Source organism: Squalius cephalus, assembly GCF_949319135.1.
Source record: "Squalius cephalus genome assembly, chromosome: 18".
Classification (NCBI taxonomy): Eukaryota; Metazoa; Chordata; class Actinopteri; order Cypriniformes; family Leuciscidae; genus Squalius; species Squalius cephalus.
The window spans coordinates 32,567,284-32,589,016 of NC_137139.1; the positions used below are offsets into that span (position 1 = coordinate 32,567,284).

Genomic DNA, 21,733 nt, shown 5'->3' on the forward strand with positions numbered 1-21,733 from the left:
CTGGCCTCAACTCGCGAGATGTCCCAACAGTCTCTTTCGCTCTCGTTCTCTTTTTTATTTTTATTTTTTAATCACATTTGATAAAGATATTAAAGTAGTGTTTCATTTTTTCTTGTTGTTCAAATAAAAAAAATTCAAATATTATTTGTCACTTAATCTTAAAGATTTTAATAGTGTATGTTTGTTCCCACCAATCGCTGCACAAGTTAAGGATACGTATGATGATGTAAGCACGTTAGTGCGAGCCCTCCCGGAACCCATAGAGAATGCATTGCAGTGCCTGCAGTTCGAAAAAAAAAATCTTTGAATGTAAGTCTATGGGAAGACTCTGGGCGATTCTCAGCCAGAGTGAAATCGCCCAAAAAGAGGCGGTACTCCACAGAACGTGACATGATTGGACTATATCCAGAGGTAGAACATACAGTGATGGCTAGCATAACTCTGTGGTTGAATGAGATTGTGAATGTGATTGAAAAAGTCCCTTTCACACTTTGGTGGTGCGTCGCCCAATCGCCCTAATGAAGAAACCGCCCCTGGAAAACACTCTACAAATCAATCCGTGAGACGACTTTCCCACAGCAGTTCTCTCTAGCTCTGCTGCCACCTTGTGCAGCCAAAAAGAAGTGCGATCTGCAGGATTTATTAACTTAAAAAAAACCTCAAACTATATTTATCTTGTTACACATTGTGGTGAGATCTGGTATTTATCTCATCCTCCTGAATAACCTCTAGTATCGAAGTAGCTAGGTAGTCTTTTGCTGTCAGGTCAGAATAGGATTAAATCCTCACTAGCTTGTTTAATTTATACCAGTAAATCTAGGTGTAGTCCCTACACTCTCGTGAAACAATAATAATCATTGGCAAATATGGATCAAATTCATGCTTACCCTCCAGCAGAATCGTTCCTGGAACCTTCGTTGTCCTTGGTCTTGCAAAAATTATTATAATGCTCTATCACTAATAGAACTGTCTTTGTAAGCTGAAGTAAAACTTAACAGTGTTTGTATTTATGAAATAAAAAATTATTTAAACAAAAGATAAAATACTGGTTACACAAGGATTAATATTTGTAGCAAATCATCAAAAAGTTACAGGTTATAAAACTTCAGATTATCCAATCTCAACAGGGCAGTCCTGTATGAGTGGATATTACACAGGCTAATTACCTTGTAAGCAGTTCAAACCATAGAAGTAAAAATAACTTGTTCTCATCCAAGGTTTTTCAAGTTATAATAATACAGCAGAGCAATTTAAGCAAAAAGAATTTCAGTTAAAAAAACTGAGCTAGAAGAATGCAACAACCAACAACAAAATGCAACAACCAACAGTCAAAAATGCAGTCATATTTATACGGAACTGGGTTACATTGTTCCTATGCAGTTTCTTAGTTTTTTTCCAGAGGAACTAAAGCATGTGACATCAACCTTCTTGGTGTCGACGTTGTTCCCCATATATGGGCATTCTTCCGTCCTTTCTGTCTTCTGTGCTTCGGGCCTCTGTGTGTGTGTGTGTGTATGTATCTGGAAGTGTATTTGTAGGTCCAAAATAGGCCTATCTATCAAAATCCAAATAGTTCACTACAACATGTACTGACATAGCAGACAAATGTCATGAAAAGATGAAACATTAAAGAAACTTGAATAATCTAATAACTATAAGAATAGCTGCCAAGTAAACTTATGAAATATTAGACTTTGTATTCTCACTTCTTTTTTTTTTTTTTAGCATGGCTTCATTTATTTATGTTGCCACTTTTCAAATTACATTATATATTGATTGCTTTACCTTTTTACAAGACCAAGGGAATCACAGAAGATTTCACTGTTAAACATGTTTAGTGTGTTTATTTATTAATGTTTATTTCTATCAAGCTGCAGTTACGAACATGTTCCATATTTATCATTATGGGCGGAGCTATATGACATCACTGCAGGTACTAAAACTGAACCGATGAACAGGAAGCTTCATCAAACAACAGCATTTCATTTCAGAAAGAGGACTGCGAGCAAAACTGTCATGCCACGAAAAAGGAAATGTCCCACCACTGGTGAAGAGAAAGGGAAAAAGATGAAACCAGAGGAAGAGAAAAAACATCAAGATAATGGTATGTTAAAAAAATGAATGTTAACTAAATTAGGTTATGTTGTGAGCTAACTTTAGTTGGCTAGATAATTAAAATGGCCTATGTAAAATATCTTCTTGTTTTAGGAAAGTTCATGTAGGGACAGTAGGGGTGTGCGATTATCATGATTTTTGCTCGTGGACTATTAAAATATCAGCTTTTGAAGAAATATCGTATCGTGCTACAGCGCACATTCTATCAGTTGCAGTTCTGGCGCCCAGTACTGGAAAACTCGGCGTAGCCTACATTCACTTCACATGTAAGGACAGCAGTAGAGTTACACTCATGGGACACTGCACTTATTTGTAATCACAAAAGTTCATTATTTTCATGTGCTTTAAAGCCTTGTCGGTTTCATTCTTTTAATTCGAACGACATTTCATTTGTGCGCTTTTTCTGAACACATACACTCAAAGCACACGCAACCTCGCACACCAAAAACCGGTCAAACATTCAGGTTTAAAACAACTTGAGAGTGAGGAAATGATGACACAATTTATATTTTTGGGTGAACTATCCCTTTAATGTTAATAAATGTAGTATTGTTTTCTTGTTAGAGGTCAATCTGATCTGTTAATTTTATGTTATTTAATTTAATACGGTCTGTTTTGTACATTTAGATTTATTTTTTATGTAAGTAAATACTGTTTATGTTAAGTTATTTTATTTGTAGTTGATTGCTCTGCACTTTTGCATGTTGCTAATTTTTTAACCAAAATCAGTTTACTTGTATTTACTTGTACAGTAAATACATTTTCATATACACAAAGTATGGCACTTAGTACTGACTTTTTTCACACATCCTGTGAAAAAAGTGTGTATGCATTTTTTCTACGTACCCATGTTAACAGGATGTGGTTACCCAGCTAGCAGGGAACATTCTCAGAACGTTGGCTAACATTCCCTACAAGTTTGGTTAATATTTTAAAGAAAACATTTGAATGTAATGTTCAAAGAATGTTTTAAGGATGTTTTCTCATTTCATAATGTTTCTATAAGGTTAAATGTAAACTAAGATATAACGTTTTAACTGTAACATTTTGAGGATGTTTTTAGAGAATGTTATCCTACACAGCAAAAACTCCAGTGCTAAATTAACTCTCCTGGGAGTTTATTTGACTCCACACTCAAAGGGTTAAAGTGTTAAAATATGAGTGTTACATGAACACTGAAGAGTGTTAAAATGAATGAGATAATTAAGTGATTAATTGTGTGATGATTGACCATTATTGAAGACACCTGATGTTAACAACCAGAATAACCAAAGGAGAAAATCTAATTTTAAGTTACCATTATGGTGATTAGTGTTTGCTTTAGTTGGGCTCTTGACCCTTAAACTACTAACTTTAGATTTTGTCTGGCTGTTGTAACTAAGTTATAACTGACAGATGAACAAAGATAAAAGGTAATCAAGTGGTGTTGATTATGTTTTGACGTAATCATCATTTGACCTGAAACACTAAACTCATTTACACTTAGTCATTTAGCAGATGCTTTTATCCAAAGCGACTTACAACAGAGGACTAAAGTTTAGAGAGTTAGGTTTGCCTTGTTGATTGCAGCAGCCTGGTGGTTTTATAGCATGCGATTTGTAGCATTTTCTATAGAATCCAAAATATTTCTTAAAAGTTCTGTTCGAAAGATTTTATTTAGACACACAGACACCAAGATTCAGCCTGTGAATCTCAACAATGGTGACAATAATAAAGCATGTTGCAGTGCATTCTGGGTGCCACCAATCAAAACTCATTCATGGCTTCCATCATGCATTGTGTTATGAATAAATTATGAACTGAATTGTCTTAGTAATTTCCTTTTCCTTATTAAATATTTCGTTTGTCACCAATTGTTGAGATTCATACACTCATTCTTGATGTCTGTTTGTGCCTAAACAATTAAAAAAAAATTTTTTTTTAAAAACAACTTTTAAGAAATCCTTTGGAATAAATAGAAAATTCTGGATCTTATGTTGTAGAATCACTGTGATGATGTAATCAACAATATAAATCTAAGTCAGAGATTAGGCTCTAAATGAGTTTTGTGATTCAGGTCAAATGATGATTATATCAAAACATAACCAACAACGTCTGATCATCTTTTCTCTTTGTTCATCTGGGAGTTATATCTCAGTTACAACAGCCAAACTAAATTTAAAGTTAAAAATGTAAGGGTCAAGAGCCCAACTAAAACAAACACCGATCATCATAATGACGACTTAAAAAGTGATTTTCTCCTTCAGTGATTCTGCTTGTTAACATCAGGTGTCTTCAATAATGGTCACTCATCACTCAATTAATCACTTAATTATTTCATTAACTTTTATCACTGGAGTTTTTGCTGTGTACCTTTTAGGAGAACATTCTGGGAGCCAAAATAAAACTACCCGCTGAAAACATTATTAGAACTTCATGGTAATGTTCTCAGAATGTTTTTAGAACAAAACATTTCTTGCTGGGTAGGTGGGGTGAAGAGATGAGTCCTACATTTTATGGTAATGGCTTTAGCAAGGATGTGATTCTTTCGGATTATTCCGGTTATTTCAGCCTAAAATCATAACCCACGTGAATCATGCAGATCAGTAATAAAAAAATAATCTGGTGGGTTAACAAGTTTTGTAAGTTTTTTTAAAAGTTTTTTTTTAGATGTTTTTAAGGTTTGTAAGTTTTGGAAAAGTCATGGAACTTTGTTTCAGAATATTTATATAATAGAATGTTTAAGTGATAATATTGGTTAAACAAACTACAATACTTTAACGTTCATTCGATCCATCCGACTGTGGCATATCCATCAGATTTCATGCAGCGTTGAGCATTATAACCAATCGCACGCGTTTCCGTTGAGTTTATGAGTGTGATGGCCAATCAGAGGCGTTCAGATTAGTCATTGCTGAAACGAAGAGTTTTGTTCAAAATTGATAATGGGTGTGTTAGATTTATAGTGTGCGAATAATCAAGCATTGACAATAGTCAGTCGTATTGGTGGCCCTGAGGGGCCTCCAAATAAAATTCTGCTAAGGGCCCCATAAAGGCTTGGGCTGGCCCTGCCTTTTTATTTTGTCTTTTATATATAAAAATATATTTTCATGATTTTATAGACCCCTTTTCAGTTGGTAAACATGGTGACGTTTTTTTGTGGGCGGAGCTTAGGTGGAGGCAAAACGATACCTCTGGCCGCTTCACTAACGTTAGTGTGCAAGTTTTGTTAGCTTGTTTTTTAACAATGACTGGAGAAAATCCGATTTTATTTTAATGTGCAAGGTCACTCACTGTCCAGGACTGCGATTGTTATTTGCAAAAGATAATTTTAATGGACATCCCAGATTGGCTGACCCGTACACGCTCATTCAGTGGATGGATGATCTGACAGGATTAACGTCAACGCTACCTCCGGTTGAGTGGCCTGACTTCTACACCTACCCGATAGAGAAACCGAGGGTAAAGAGAAACTGAGGGCATATACATCTTAGATGCCTATAACTGTACTAAATGGTCACGTACAAGACTTGTGTGGTAGCCTACGATCTGCAGTTCTGCCTAGCCAGCGCCACGGCCCGACAGAAGACGACAATGTAAAGAGTGACATTACAGTGCAATTTTAATGATGTGAATATTTTCTAGAAATAAAAATTCCAGATACAGCATATTCATTTTTTAACTATGTATTTGATTACACTTTCTTACCAGGTTCTTCAAAAAGTCTAGTCACAATCAATCAAAACAATGTATACAATCACAGATGATTCACAAATAATCACAATCATTTAGAAATCATTATGCGATAAAATTTCAAATTGGAGCCTGTACTCCGCTGATTCTTGCACCCAACAACACAACAAGATGACATTTAATAACAATAAGAATAATTTAAGCTCCTTATTATGTAGCCGAATCTGTGCTGGTTTGTATTGGCCGCCTCCAGTTTTCCCTTTGTTTTGCCTCCAAATAACGCTGTGACGTAACTGTGACGTCGGCGCAAAAGGGGTCTATAAAAAGGTGTTGTAAAAACCGGTTACATTTGCTGTACTGTAGCTCCCAGAGACACATTTATTTAGTCTTCTGTGCTTAGATTCTTCATCTGCAGCCTAATAGATCTAATGCTGGGTACACACCAAAAGATTTTTTACATCTTATTACAAAGACAGCACACCCCACACAAACAGATTTTCAACCAGAGTCTCGACTGTGAACACAGGAAATCTCGTGAAACTTCAGAATAAGCATGGCGGACGAAATGCAGGAAGAAATTGCGATGATAGTGTTTGGAATGTTTTTCACAGAAAATTCAAAAAAAAAAAAAAAAAAAAAATTTTTCCCATCCCTTCATCTCTGCTGTCCGTCACATCAATTTAATAATAATAAGTTTTAATAATACGTTTTATTTATATAGCGCCTTTCCAGAGCTCAAGGACACTTTACAATGTACACTGTACAATTTCACTTTGTCCGTCTGCCATCATCTCGCTTTCTGATTGGATATTGTTTCGTTCCACGTGATAATCTCCAGAGCGTGCGTGCGTTTGTCCTCGGGGTTCCCCCCACACATCAGGATTTCTGATCGGGGAGGCTCCGATGTTCTTCTGATCAGGTTCAGACACTCTTAACACACCTCACACCAAGATAATTTGTAGAACCATCAAGATAATCGGGACATAGCTAGGATTGTCGGAAGGGGGGAAATCGGCCCAAAATCAGCCCGATTATCTTTTGGTGTGTACCCAGCATAACTGCCACCATCTGAAGCACATGGTCTCAGACTAGCAGTTAGAGGCGGAGCTTATAGGCTCAGTGAGGTTAGAGTTAGAGGTGGAGGAACTTCCTGTTAGAAACTGCTGACTCATATGCCTGCTTAAGGCACGTATGGCTGCTTTGACTGCTTGACAGTGGTTCATAGTTTAAGTTGTTATAATAGTTTTAATTATAATACTTTTTAACTATGCAACACCCATTTTAGAACACAAACTAAATTGCGCAGTGTACATAACGTTCTACTACTAATGTATCCTTGGGATAACGGGAATGAGCAGTTATCTTTCTGTCAGTTAGACCGATTCTGACCCGTATTGGGAAACTCCGGTTTCTCCAAATTTACATTTAGTCATTTAGCAGACACCTTTATCCAAAGCAAATACTGAAGCCTGACTTGTTCAAATGGCTTTTCAGCTCGCCGAAATGGGCGGACCGACTGCCTGTTTAGGTCGTGCTAAAAAAACATTTCAGTGAGAACTTCTTGACTCTGGGTAGCAGTAGCGTCGTTCACATATAGTGTGAGCAGTCAAGTGGCTGCTTGTCGATCAGGCTGCATAGTGTGAGCACATAAATTTTGAGCTTTGGCTTTACATCACATGCAATCTACTCGTACAGTGTGAGTCGCACAGTGTATGCCCACCTTTAGGCACACAGCCTCGTCTGGGTTTAAGGACAACTTTGATGTTGTTGGGCCCAAACTCGAGGGGAAGCATCCACTGAAAGAGCCTGCAGGTCACCATTCACTTGACCGATGTCAGAGCTAGTCAGGGGTGTGGTCTTAGCGAAAAAGGCTGAAGGAGAGAAATTCGGACTGAAATGGCTTTTTAGCGACTTAAATGCAGTCGGCCCCGCCCATTTCGGCAGGCTGAAAAGCCATTTGTCTGTGCAAAGCACAGCCGTGAACCAATCAGGCTTCAGTATTCTGAGAAAATCAGTATTCAGTATTCCCCATTCGCATTAGAAACTGACGTAACAAGAATGAACCGTATCGAAAGGAAACTATTAATATAAAAGTTGCTCTATTCAGCAATGTAGATGTTATATTGTCATTTGTTTTGTCAGCCATGGCATCCTCCAGTGATCCTTCAGTGTTCTGTGACATCTGTGCTGGAAGAAAAAAGCAGAAAGCAGTGAAGACCTGCCTGACGTGTCAAAGCTCTTACTGTGAGACTCATCTGGAGCCTCATCGCAGAGTCTCACGTCTAAAGAAACACACACTGATCAACGCTGTGGAAAATCTAGAGGATTATATATGCCAGAAACACAGGAGACCTCTGGAGCTGTTCTGCAGAGATGACCAGATGTGTGTTTGTCTGTCCTGCAAAGAAGGAGATCACAGCGCTCACAACACTGTTCCTATAGAGGAGGAGAGTCGAAAAAAGAAGGTAAAGAGTTAAAAAGTAAACACTTAAACCCTTATAAGCTTTATAACCTTATAAGGAAGACACATTGGCTCTTCCTGGTTATTTTTGAACTGCAAGAGTGTAACTTTTTTTTTAATAAACCTGAATTCACTGAAGCACACTGTAAAAAATTATATGATACACAATTTCAACTTTTAGTTATACAAGATTCAACTAAATTTTTTTAAAGTCAGTTTAATATAATTTAAGTGGAAGTGACTTGTACAGCGATTTGAATATACTAAAAATTCAGCAATTGAAAGTTTACGGTGTAGTAACAATACAATTATGCACTTTTGGGAGATTTTAGGTAATTTAGTTCATAGATCTTATGTAAATGTATCTATTTCAGTATCATTTATATGAACAAATACTAATTTTTTAGAACTTAACTACAGTATAAATCTACACTTCTATAAATGTAAACATTGCTGCCATCTGGTGAAAAACGAACAACAAGACTTTATGTCAGGTCAAAATCATGTTATGACAATAATGGCCAGTAGAAGGCTGAAGTGTTTCATTCAGCTATACCTGCTGTGAAAGAATTCTAGATTTCATTCTTAATAATTTGGATTTTTAATTGGACTTTATCCAACTATTATTTGTCAAATAACTATTATTTGTCAAACCGACAAACATCTTCTGTGAAAGTCTCAGGACCGAAAAATGTTTGTCTAATCATTGCATTCGGTCTGACATGATCTCCTTCCTGCCTGTCAATATATGTATTTCCATACCTGCCCGCACCCTGCTCACGCAAACATCACACTTCGTCATGAGACTATCCAGAGTTGTAGAACCACAGGGTGTGTTCAAAATCGCCCCCTATACCCCATCCACTATTTCCAATATTACTCCACTTGAAGGAGTGAATGAAAACGAGTGAGTGAATTCGGACACTGAGTGCAACGGAAGGGCTGTCTCTTTTGCATAGTTTGTGCTTGCTGTTTAATAATCATTTGAAACTTAGCAAACTGGCAGCTCTAGTAAAATGAAAACATTTATCTTGAACTATGTCATGTAAACTAGCATCTATAAACCTTAATTAAACAATTTAATAATCAAGTAAAAAGGAATTTTAAACTGTATGATATTACGCTGTAGCCACATTGGACCAGTGGTTTGGAAAATGGGTTGAAGATTCAGCTGCGGGCTCCATCTTCTGAAGAGACATGGGAAATCATTCAGCGTGATAGTCACAGTGCATTATGGGTATTCTCTAGCCATTGAGCGTACATCGGTTGTACACTCGTTATTTCACCACAAACAAACCGCAGTCGCCTTTTACGTTTCCTCCTGAATCAAAACAACGAGCTATGATGCGTTCACGCCATTTCGTTGTCACAGACTGCTCCAAGACTTGGGTTGAAGATCCAAACACAGCTTTATTGGGACAATCCAGAATCGTAATCCATATGACAGACATAGGGTCAAAACTATTGAGCAAACGATCCAAATGTACGATAAAGTCCAAAAACAAAGGCAAAGAAGGATGTCAAGGACAATGGGCAGAAGAACAGGGGTACCGGCGCTCAAAACAGCAGTGCAACACAAAACAAGACTACGCAAAGAATGCGAATGAAAACACAGGGCTTTAATAGGAAGACTTTAACAAGGGTAATCACACACAGCTGAACAAAATCACACAATCATGGGAACAGACAATGGATACCAGAAAATTAAGCTAATAATGGAAAAGCCCAGGAGTCAGGAGAAAATGCCCTTTGCTGGAGATTAAGAATACTTTAGCTAGCGGATGTGTCACAGGCAGCCACTGTGGTCATAGCAGGACAGGCAGACAGTTCACAGACAGACGATGAAGCAGAGACTTCATCAGTGGAGCAGGACATACTGAGTTCAAGAACAATAGTCGCAGCCTCAAATAAAACTAGGTCAGGTGCCGCTGCCTCGGGAGAAACTGAAGAAGCGTACACAGCCCAGACACATCGAATGACCATCGCCATAACGGTGAGAGAAGCTCTGACACTTCCAGATTCAATACCACCGGATTCGGATACACTGGATACAAAGATGATGTCAGGACCACTGAGATACCAGCTGCTCGCATCAACATCAACGGTAGGTCCGCCAAACTGGAAGCCAGTCTCAAACACCTAAGGACCACCTTTGTAGCTTTGAAGCACTGTGAGCACTGGACTTGGGATCATCAGACTTGCTGAATCAGAATTGCTTCAAACCGATGTGTTAACACGCTAAGTGGCCACCAGAGCTTGATGCACAATACCCCCCACAAAAAAAAAAAAAGTTTTAGGGGAAGGTTCCTCTACCTCAACAGCAGTGCAAAATATGAAAAGACAATGCAGAAAAGCATGTGGTGGAAGACAAAACTTGTAGTCCATTATAACATCTACAAAGACAGCCTTCATGCTTTCAATATGAAACTAGGCAAAGCTAGACAGACTTTCTTCTCAAATATTATAAACTGCAATTTAAACAACACACGCACTCTTTTTGCTACTGTAGAGAGACTGACAAACCCCCCAAGCCAGATTCCCAGTGAAATGCTCTCAGACAACAAGTGCAGTGAGTTTGCTTCTTTCTTCTCTGAGAAAATCAATAATATCAGAAAGGTGATCAGCACATCCTTGAGTTGCGCTGGGGTCAGACAGATCAAACCGCCTGAGAAAGTAGTTACTATGTCTGATTTCAAAGAAATTGATGGCAACATTTTGAAAGTAACCGTACAGCACCTTAAAACATCAACATGCGCCCTTGACACACTTCCCACATCTTTTTTCAAAAGTGTGTTAAACAGTTTAGTAGCAGATCTTCTAGAAGTGGTAAATGCTTCACTTCTCTCTGGGAGTTTTCCATACTCCCTGAAAACTGCAGTTGTGAAGCCCCTCCTGAAAAAGAGCAATCTGGATAAGACCATATTAAGCAACTATAGACCGATCTCAAATCTTCCTTTCATAGGCAAGATCATTGAAAAAGTTGTCTTCAATCAGCTGAACAAATTCTTATGCTCGAATGGATACTTTGACAATTTTCAATCTGGTTTCCGACCGCACCACAGCACAGAGACAGCGCTCATAAAGATAATAAACGATATTTGCTTAAAGGAGAACTCCGGTCAATTTTAACATTGAGCTCATTTTTTTGTACATTTGGAGTGCTGTCAATACAGAGAACAACGACAAAAATCGGTGTTGCCTACACCGAGTTATTCTATTTTTAAAATTTGCACCCTGTTGACTTCAATGGGGCAAGTACTAAACCTGCTTTTAGCCTCTTAACATCCTTGATGTGTCATTACAAGTGCACAGAAAATGTGAGTGATTCCTTCTGAGTGAACACGAGTGAGTCTGACTGCAGTAGATGTGAAAGAAATGTATAAAAATGATGTTATTTAAGCCAGCGCAAATACCTTTGTTTACATCCTGTTTTTCGGTTGAAGTCCAAAGTAGTCGATTGCAGAGTTCACACGCATAGGTTTAATACCTATGATCACGCGCGTGAACTCGGCAATCGACTACTTTGGACTTCAACCGAAAAACAGGATGTAAACAAAGGTATTTGCGCTGGCTTAAATAACATCATTTTTATACATTTCTTTCACATCTACTGCAGTCAGACTCACTCGTGTTCACTCAGAAGGAATCACTTACATTTTCTGTGCACTTGTAATGACACATCAAGGATGTTAAGAGGCTAAAAGCAGGTTTAGTACTTGCCCCATTGAAGTCAACAGGGTGCAAATTTTAAAAATAGAATAACTCGGTGTAGGCAACACCGATTTTTGTCGTTGTTCTCTGTATTGACAGCACTCCAAATGTACAAAAAAATGAGCTCAATGTTAAAATTGACCGGAGTTCTCCTTTAAATACTGATACAGGCAAATTATCAGTGCTGGTACTACTCGACCTCAGTGCTGCATTTGACACTGTCGATCATAACATACTTCTTGACAGGCTGGAAAACTGGGTGGGGCTTTCTGGGATAGTCCTAAAATGGTTCAGGTCTTACTTAGACGGGAGAGGTTATTATGTGAGTATAGGAGACCATAAGTCTGAGTGGAAATCCATGACATGCGGAGTCCCTCAAGGCTCAATTCTTGCACCACTCCTGTTCAACCTGTATATGCTCCCAATGAGCCAAATAATGAGAAATAACCAAATTGCTTACCACAGCTATGCAGACGACACACAGATCTACTTAGTCCTATCGCCTAACGATTACAGCCCCATTGACTCCCTGTGCCAATGCATTGATGAAGTCAACAGTTGGATGTGCCAAAACTTTCTTCAGTTAAACAAAGACAAAACTGAAGTCATTGCGTTTGGAAACAAAGATAAAGTTCTCAAGGTGAACGCATACCTTCACTCTAGGGGTCAAACAACTAAAAATCAAGTCAGGAATCTTGGTGTGACACTAGAGTCAGACCTTAGTTTCAGTAGTCATGTCAAAGCAATATCTATCAGCATACTATCATCTGAAAAATATTGCAAGAATTAGATGCTTTGTTTCCAGACAAGACTTAGAGAAACTTGTTCATGCTTTCATCACCAGCAGGGTGGATTACTGTAATGGACTCCTCACTGGCCTTCCCAAAAAGACCATAAGACAGCTCCAGCTCATACAGAACGCTGAGCAGAACCAGAACATATGAACATATCACACCAGTCCTCAGGTCTTTACACTGGCTCCCAGTTACATTTAGGATTGATTTTAAAGTATTATTACTGGTATATAAATCATTCAATGGCCTAGGACCTCAATACATTGCAGATATGCTCACTGAATATAAGCCCAACAGATCACTCAGATCATTAGGATCATATCAGCTAGAAATACCAAGGGTTCACTCTAAGCATGGCGAGTCCGCTTTTAGCTATTATGCTGGAACCAGCTTCCAGAGGAGATCAGACGTGCTCCTACAGTAGCCACTGTGCATTTACTGAATGAGCACTGTGCCACTGTTAGTCCGACTGTTTGTACTGTACTGTATTTTATTTTTCTAAACTGTTTTAATTATTCTTATTTCTTTGTATTATTTTAATTTCTTCTATGTAAAGCACTTTGAATTGCCATTTTGTATGAAATGTGCTATATAAATAAACTTGCCTTGCCTTGCCTTACCTCCTCCACATTAAAAGGCTGCAATGACAAATCAATATAATGTGCCAAAGTGCAGTCTGGGTCATGTAGCAGCATAATTAATCTGAGTGGCTCAGACAACTCGCCCCCAAAAAAGATCATGAGGTGAATTTTGTCCATGTTGGTTAAGTGAGCCAATGCAATAAAGTCCAGTACATGGTCCTTGATGCTGCGCTCTCCTTGTCAGAGATGCATAATTCTCACTGCTGGATCCATTTAGTGGCGTAGTCTTCTGTCACGAACTGCTCTGAGACTTGGGTTGAAGATTCAAATACAGCTTTATTGGGACAATCCAGAATCGCAATCCATATAACAGGCATAGGGTCAAAACCATAGAGCAAACAATCCGAACATATGATAGAGTCCAAAAACACAGGCAAACAAGGAAATCCAGGACAATGGGAAGAAGAACAAGACCAGGGAAACCAGATTACAGGTGCTCAGATTACCAGAGCAACTCAAAACAAGACTATGCAAAGTGAGAATGAAAATCCAGGGCTGAAATAGGCTTGGCAGACTTTAACAAGGATAATCACACACAGCTAAACCAAAATAAAACAATCATGGTTACTGGGAAGTTACGTTTATAATGGACAAGCCCAGGCGTCAGGAGGAGTGCCCTCTGGTGGAGATTAAGGGAACTCCAGCTGGCGGATGTGACAGTCGTAAGATGGCAACCCGTGACGTTCTCCCCGGAGCTGTTCACGTCCTCAGACTCGGATTTATGCATTTCTATGTCAACACTATCAATGCCGAAATGAATCTGCAGCAGTCTTTTTTTTTACTTTTGAGAATAAAAGTGTTATCCTCAAAGACGTTTACTAAAAGCCACAAAATTTGAATTAATTTGGTCTTTTAATTCGATTTTTTAGTTATCTGTGTTTCTCTGTATGTAGACTGACGTTCATCAGATGATCAAGGACAGAATAAAGAAGATTCAAGAGATCCAGAACTCATTAAAGCTGAAAAAGGTGAGTGGAGGTTAAAATATTGTAAAATTGATAATGCATTATTATAATATTTCAATCGGCTTAATAAAGACTCTCAATTAAATGGATAAAACTTAAAAGATGAACCTTATAATAATTCTCAATTGTCAGAAAAACAGAGAGAAAAAGAAATCTTCAAGTGTTGAGATCTTCACTGATCTGATCCACTCCATTGAGAGATGTCAGTCTGATCAGCTGAAGATGGAGGAGGAACAGCAGAAAGCAGCAGAGAAAGATCTCATTAAAGAGCTGAAGAGGAGAAACACTGAGCTGGAGCAGCTCTCACACACTGAAGATCATCTCCATGTCATAAAGGTCTGTCAACATCTCTCATCAGTCATCATGTACAATAATACAGGACAAACTCTCTGTTCACAAACCTGATGAACTGCTTGACCATTTTATTTGTACCAGTCTTTTAGAAATTGCACAAAAAAAACTGAAATGGTTTTTGTAAAAGACTTGAGTACAATTCTAGCCGTTCCAGTCGTTACCGCTAGGGGGTGTATATGCTTGTGTTGTGTGGGAATTACCTGAATCTATCCTGTTGGATAGTCAGGTCATGCTGGTGTAATCCTGTAAAATAAGCACAGTTATTAGTAAACCGACTCTCCTGCATTCCTCTTTCTTGTGTGGTTTTATATACCAAGTTACCACAGTAATAACAATTTGAAAAATTAGTTAACTGTGTTAGTGTCACGAACTGGCAGTGTATGTAAACGGGAAGAAGGCTAATTAGTTCAGACTAGTGATGTTACATATGACACTGAAGCTTCAAAGCGCGTATTGTGTACACAGCACACTTTCTCATGAAGTTCCATGCCGGAGCGTGTATTGCTCTCAGAGAAACTCGTGTTCACGAAAAACGAAGCCTCACTTTCTTTCCAGTCACGTGAATGCTTCACTGTGCGTGTCGGAATGTTTGAACCAAGACCACTACTCTACAGGTTTTGGGAAGTTTAAGTCCATTTACTAACATTTTTTCTTATAAATAAGCCTATAGCCTATGTCAGGGGTTCCCAAACTTTTCCATGACAAGGTCCCCCAAATACCACTAGGTTCTGGCCAAGGGCCCCTTTGCAGGATGTGTTATTGAACCCATCGACAATACTATGGCAAATGTAGAAATAAATAAATAAAACATCTACAATAGGTGAACATCAGATTATGTGATGGTGTTTGATACCAGCCAATCAGAAAGATTATAGAGATGCACCGATTACAATTTTCTAGGCCGATTACAATTTGTCATTGAGATTCTGATTTCATTTTTTTCTAACCACTTTACAGCACACACAAATATTTATTTTATATATATATACAGCGGGGGAAATAAGTATTGAACACGTCATCATTTTTCTCAGTAAATATATTTCCAAAGGTGCTATTGAAATGAAATTTTCACCAGATGTTGGTATAACCCAAGTAAGCCATACATACAAAGAAACAACAAAAATAAGTTCAGAAATTAAGTTATGTGTAATAATGTGAAATTACACAGGGAAAAAGTATTGAACACATGAAGAAAGGGAGGCGCAAAAGGCATTGAAAGCCAAGACAACTGCTGAAAACTTACAGTAATTAAAAAGCAATCCAGCCCCCTGTCAGTGGAAATTAATAACAGCTGGTTCAGTCCCAAATGATGGCCTACAAAAAGGTCTCATTGCCAAGGTGTCACACAAGACACATCTCATGATGGGTAAAAGCAAAGAGCTGTCTCAAGACCTTCGCAACCTAATTGTTCCAACACATAATGATGGCATTGGTTATAGGCGCCATTCTAAGCTTCTGAATGGTCCAGTGAGCGCTGTTGGGGCCATAATACGGAAGTGGAAAGACAATAATTTCACCATAAATTTGCCTCGACCAGTGCTCCTCGCAAGATTTCTGATAGAGGAGTGAAAAGAATAATCAGAAGAGTTTTTGAGCAATCAAGGGAGAAGGCCTCAGTGCTTCATGAGGCTTCATTTGCCCATCCCTAGTTCAGACAGTCTCTTTACTTGATAATTCACTAGATTCACAACGAGGAAGGCAGGAGAAAGTACACCACATCCATTCATAGACAAGACCGAACAATGAAACACAATCAGAACAGAGCTTAAGTACACGTGATAATGAGGAGAAAATAAGTGCACAACTGAACATATTGAGTAACCAAGACAACAAACGACTAAATCAGGCAGAAGTCCAAACTAACAGAACCATGACAGTTAGAAAGGTACTGTGTAAAATTATACTAACTTTAAAGATAAATTAATAACATATTTAACAGTCTTCTCTCTCCTGCTGTAGATGTGCTCATCCCTGGACACCAAGAACTGGACTGAGATTAGGATTGACTCTGATGTGAATGTGAACTCTCTGTATAGAGCTCTGGCTCAACTGAAGAAAACTAATCAGGAATTAAATGAAAAACTCAGTCAAACTGGTATGTGAATATCATTTACAGTAGACTTTTGTCAGTAACTAAGAAAACATTTTTTTCAAGGAATATTATGGGTTAAATGGCGGCTGGTCAATAAAGGTCTCTAGGGCGCTGCCCTCCCAGAGCCACACACACAAAACAATAATTATAATAATGAATTATGTAAATTTATATATTATAGAAAATCATCTGTGCAAAATATACACTTTTCCTAAATGTCCCCTCTGCATGTCTCAAGTTCAGGAGGCGGGTTTATGTAACAGTTTAGCCAATTGCTGTGAACATTTTTAGATAATGACATAAAATTTAGAATGTTGTCCAAAAATAGTCAATTTTCTCTATCGGCTCAAACGAGCCACTGATAAAGTCAGGACTAGTCTGTAGAGGCTGAATAAAGCAAACAAGTTAAAATCCTGATTTTTTTTAAACATTTAGTATTTTTGAGCAGGACTGAGGTTGATTAATAGATTTATGCAAAAAAAAAAAAAAAAAAAAAATTTTTATCTGATACATTTTTACAGCAGTTTAAAGTAGTGGCTGTTTTCAGCCACGAACATAACGAAGGGGTAGTAAATTTGCCCATAGTGTACTGTTGAGTTTTTGAAAAATTTCAAAGCATTTTCCCAAAATATGTGTCAAAATAAGATTTGTCACCAAAAATCATTCCATTTGCTGAAACACAGAAAAAGTTATGGCCAAATTTAGACTCAAAAATACCCCATAGTGGATGAAAACATCCCCAACAGCAAATAAGGGTTAAACACAGCCCTACCTAGAAAATCTTCCTCCAGCCGCCACTTAATCCAATTTAAGATCAGTTTGTAAAGGATCTCTGTTTCAAAAATGTAATCATAAACTAACCCTTTCTATGTAAAGTTCTATCCATGTAAACTCATGTTAGAGCAGTATTACTCAAATGACAAAAAAAGGATGTGATTTTGTATACAAACTGTAAAAATACATTATCTGTCTAAAAAAGTTTCCCACCTCACAAGAAAAATGTAGACCCTTTATAGCTCAAATAACACATTTTTACTAAAATATTAATAGAAGAGCTTTGATAAAAAAAAATAAAAGCTTCACATTGTCTTAAATCCTCAATGTTTGTCCCGTAGACCTCCATTATACACTCACCTAAAGGATTATTAGGAACACCATACTAATACTGTGTTTGACCCCCTTTCGCCTTCAGAACTGCCTTAATTCTACGTGGCATTGATTCAACAAGGTGCTGAAAGCATTCTTTAGAAATGTTGGCCCATATTGATAGGATAGCATCTTGCAGTTGATGGAGATTTGTGGGATGCACATCCAGGGCACGAAGCTCCCGTTCCACCACATCCCAAAGATGCTCTATTGGGTTGAGATCTGGTGACTGTGGGGGCCATTTTAGTACAGTGAACTCATTGTCATGTTCAAGAAACCAATTTGAAATGATTCGAGCTTTGTGACATGGTGCATTATCCTGCTGGAAGTAGCCATCAGAGGATGGGTACATGGTGGTCATAAAGGGATGGACATGGTCAGAAACAATGCTCAGGTAGGCCGTGGCATTTAAACGACGCCCAATTGGCACTAAGGGGCCTAAAGTGTGCCAAGAAAACATCCCCCACACCATTACACCACCACCACCAGCCTGCACAGTGGTAACAAGGCATGATGGATCCATGTTCTCATTCTGTTTACGCCAAATTCTGACTCTACCATCTGAATGTCTCAACAGAAATCGAGACTCATCAGACCAGGCAACATTTTTCCAGTCTTCAACTGTCCAATTTTGGTGAGCTCGTGCAAATTGTAGCCTCTTTTTCCTATTTGTAGTGGAGATGAGTGGTACCCAGTGGGGTCTTCTGCTGTTGTAGCCTATCCGCCTCAAGGTTGTGCGTGTTGTGGCTTCACAAAGGCTTTGCTGCATACCTCGGTTGTAACGAGTGGTTATTTCAGTCAAAGTTGCTCTTCTATCAGCTTGAATCAGTCGGCCCATTCTCCTCTGACCTCTAGCATCAACAAGGCATTTTCGCCCACAGGACTGCCGCATACTGGATGTTTTTCCCTTTTCACACCATTCTTTGTAAACCCTAGAAATGGTTGTGCGTGAAAATCCCAGTAACTGAGCAGATTGTGAAATACTCAGACCGGCCCGTCTGGCACCAACAACCATGCCACGCTCAAAATTGCTTAAATCACCTTTCTTTCCCATTCTGACATTCAGTTTGGAGTTCAGGAGATTGTCTTGACCAGGACCACACCCCTAAATGCATTGAAGCAACTGCCATGTGATTGGTTGATTAGATAATTGCATTAATGAGAAATTGAACAGGTGTTCCTAATAATCCTTTAGGTGAGTGTAATATATTTACTGTAAACACATTCTGCATTTTTTATTACAAACTGAGGGACGAGCAACATTTACATGCTATTGATGCTGCCGATAGAGAGAAACTCACTGTTAATTTAAAATTATTGCTATAAATAATTCATCACCACATTGTCATCTGTGTCCACAGGGTTGAAGTGGGCTCAGACGTATGCAGGTACAGTGTGACTGACACCCCTTTCTTCAATACACTAGCAATACTTTGGTAATCTATATTATATACTGTACATCTGAAAATGTTTGTTCTGAAGTTGATTGATAATGTCTGATCTCTCTCAGTGGATGTGACTCTGGATCCTGATACAGCGAATCCATATCTCATCCGGTCTTATGATGGAAAACAAGTCAGTGATGGAGACATTAAGCAGAACGTCCCAGAAAACCCAAAGAGATTTGATGAGATTTTGTGTGTTCTGGCAAAGCAGGGATTCAGTTCAGGGAGATTTTACTATGAGGTGCAGGTGAAGGGAAAGACGAAGTGGGATTTAGGAGTGGCCAAAGAATCCGTTAACAGGAAGTTGAAGATCCCACTGAGTCCTGAGGATGGATACTGGACTGTGACTCTGAGGAATGAGAATCAATATTTAGCTTGTGATAGTTCATTACTCTCTTTATCTCTGAGAGTGAAACCTGAGAAGGTTGGTGTGTTTGTGGATTATGAGGAGGGTCTGGTCTCTTTTTATGACGTGGAGTCCAGATCTCATATCTACTCTTTCACTGGTCAGACTTTCACAGAGAAACTCTATCCATATTTCAACCCATGCGATAATGATAAAGGTAAAAACTCAAGCCCGCTGATCATCACTCCTGTCAGTTAAATTAAAAAACAAATCTGAGAAGATTACTGTTTTTTTATTTTAAAAAAAGAATTAGCAAAAACCACAATCAAGAAGTTTTTGCTTACAATAATGTGAAACACAATATGTGTACTCGTGCTAAAAAAGAATATTCATGCCCTCAAAAATCAGTCACTGACAAAACATCAACTATAATGAAATATTATATTTGTGAGTTATGTTGTGTGAAAAAAATATTTCATCAGTTACATTTGAATGGCCAATTTATCACAAGTCTATATTTTCTAATCAACACAATTATTTGTTTGCTTTTAACTTTTATTAATATTTTGCTTTTGCTTTTCAAATCTACTATGACATTTTACATATGATTTAATATTGTGAAATTCTACATAATATACTAAATTTCCAAACATGGTACATGTTATTTTGTAAGGAAATCTATGAAGCCATTCTCTCTCTCTCTCTCTCTCTCTCTCTCTCTCTCTCTCTCTCTCTCTCTCTCTCTCTCTCTCTCTCGCTGCAGTTATTACAATGTTTATATTGTAATAACTGCAGCATCTGAATAAAGACGAGCGTTCAATTCTATTACTGATATTGCTTTATAATCTAAACAGCTTTATAATTGTTATGCAAATACACATTAAAGGCTGAGCTGGAACGCATTATTTACCTGAGACGAGCGGAGAGGAAGGAGCACAGTGCATATAGTGACATCATGTCAGAATCACATGTAATAAAAAAAATCTAATATTATTATGAATATAAACAAATAAGATGTATTTTAGTACTCACTATCAAGCTAGCATATTGATATTGGTAAAGTTTAAAGTATATATTTTTTTATTCGCTAATGAGCTAGTTATATCTATACGGCAAAGCTAAAAACAGGTTGCATTGATACACGTTTTTCCATTACCATCAGTTACACTGTGATGAAGATGAATTTCGTGTAAGATTCATAACATATATGGTGTTCTGCATGTAAGAGTTTCCATGATAAAAGCATTGTTGACTCTGATGAGGACTAACGTTACACTCCAGAGACAAGTACCGCATCGTCAGCTCGAGGACAGGTCCGGGGTCGAGGGCGAAGCAGAGGAGGTCGTGCAAGAGGCCGTGCAACTAGGGTCCGAGGATATTGACGCGTTTTTTTTCTTTGTTTATCCAAAGACTTTTTGTTCATTACCTTTTCTAGTACTGTCTTCCTTTTTTGCCTTGTTTGCCTTCGCTAACTGCATGCCGGTAATGTGAATTTTGATTGCTCTTTCTCTGCCATTGTTTTGCTATTCCTAGGTTCCGTGCTTCTTGAATTCCTCAAATCAAACGGGTGCGCGCGCAAGTGGGCAGATCCTGTGGCAAAAGGGTGGTTGCCATGGTGGCGAGAGAGTGACAGTCGCCTAAGCCAATCCTTTGTTTCGTGCCGAATGGAAATAATGAGCTGTGTTTAATGCAGATTAAACGGTCTAGAGTCACTCGATTTTTATACTCTTTTTTTTCAGAGTACTTACATTTTAATTATGTATTGATATATATAGAAAGTTTAAACAAATTTGGAAAAAAGTTTTTTTATAAAATTCCTACCTACCCTACCTTTAATATCTAGATGAATATCTGCTCACATAAACATTACAACAATCTTTATTGTTGACTTACATCAGTTGTGAATGAAAATACTGAATTATTATTCAATGCAGATGACCCTTAAATCTAGTACATATTCTTCAAGAGAAGCGAGAGCATTAGAAGGCGTC

The 21,733-nt window shown here is 38.1% G+C and overlaps 1 protein-coding gene across 1 annotated transcript; it reads left to right on the forward strand.

The window, feature by feature from the left end:
* Positions 1-1,916: 1,916 nt before the first annotated feature.
* On the forward strand, positions 1,917-21,453 carry LOC307146168 (E3 ubiquitin-protein ligase TRIM21-like). Its single transcript, XM_079850042.1, has 7 exons — positions 1,917-2,104; positions 7,930-8,252; positions 14,288-14,362; positions 14,492-14,695; positions 16,673-16,808; positions 19,313-19,339; positions 19,462-21,453. Exons 1-7 carry the CDS (start codon positions 1,951-1,953, stop codon positions 19,998-20,000), a joined length of 1,458 nt encoding a protein of 485 aa, XP_079706168.1. The 5' UTR covers positions 1,917-1,950; the 3' UTR covers positions 20,001-21,453.
* The last annotated feature ends 280 nt before the right edge of the window (positions 21,454-21,733 follow it).

Excerpts from the sequence above, each read along its gene's own strand:
- LOC307146168 (XM_079850042.1), top strand. The coding sequence starts at position 1,951 with ATGAACAGGAAGCTTCATCAAACAACAGCATTTCATTTCAGAAAGAGG. Across the intron at positions 14,363-14,491 it reads ACTCATTAAAGCTGAAAAAG|AAAAACAGAGAGAAAAAGAA; the intron begins GTGAGTGGAGGT and ends CTCAATTGTCAG. Across the intron at positions 14,696-16,672 it reads ATCATCTCCATGTCATAAAG|ATGTGCTCATCCCTGGACAC; the intron begins GTCTGTCAACAT and ends CTCCTGCTGTAG.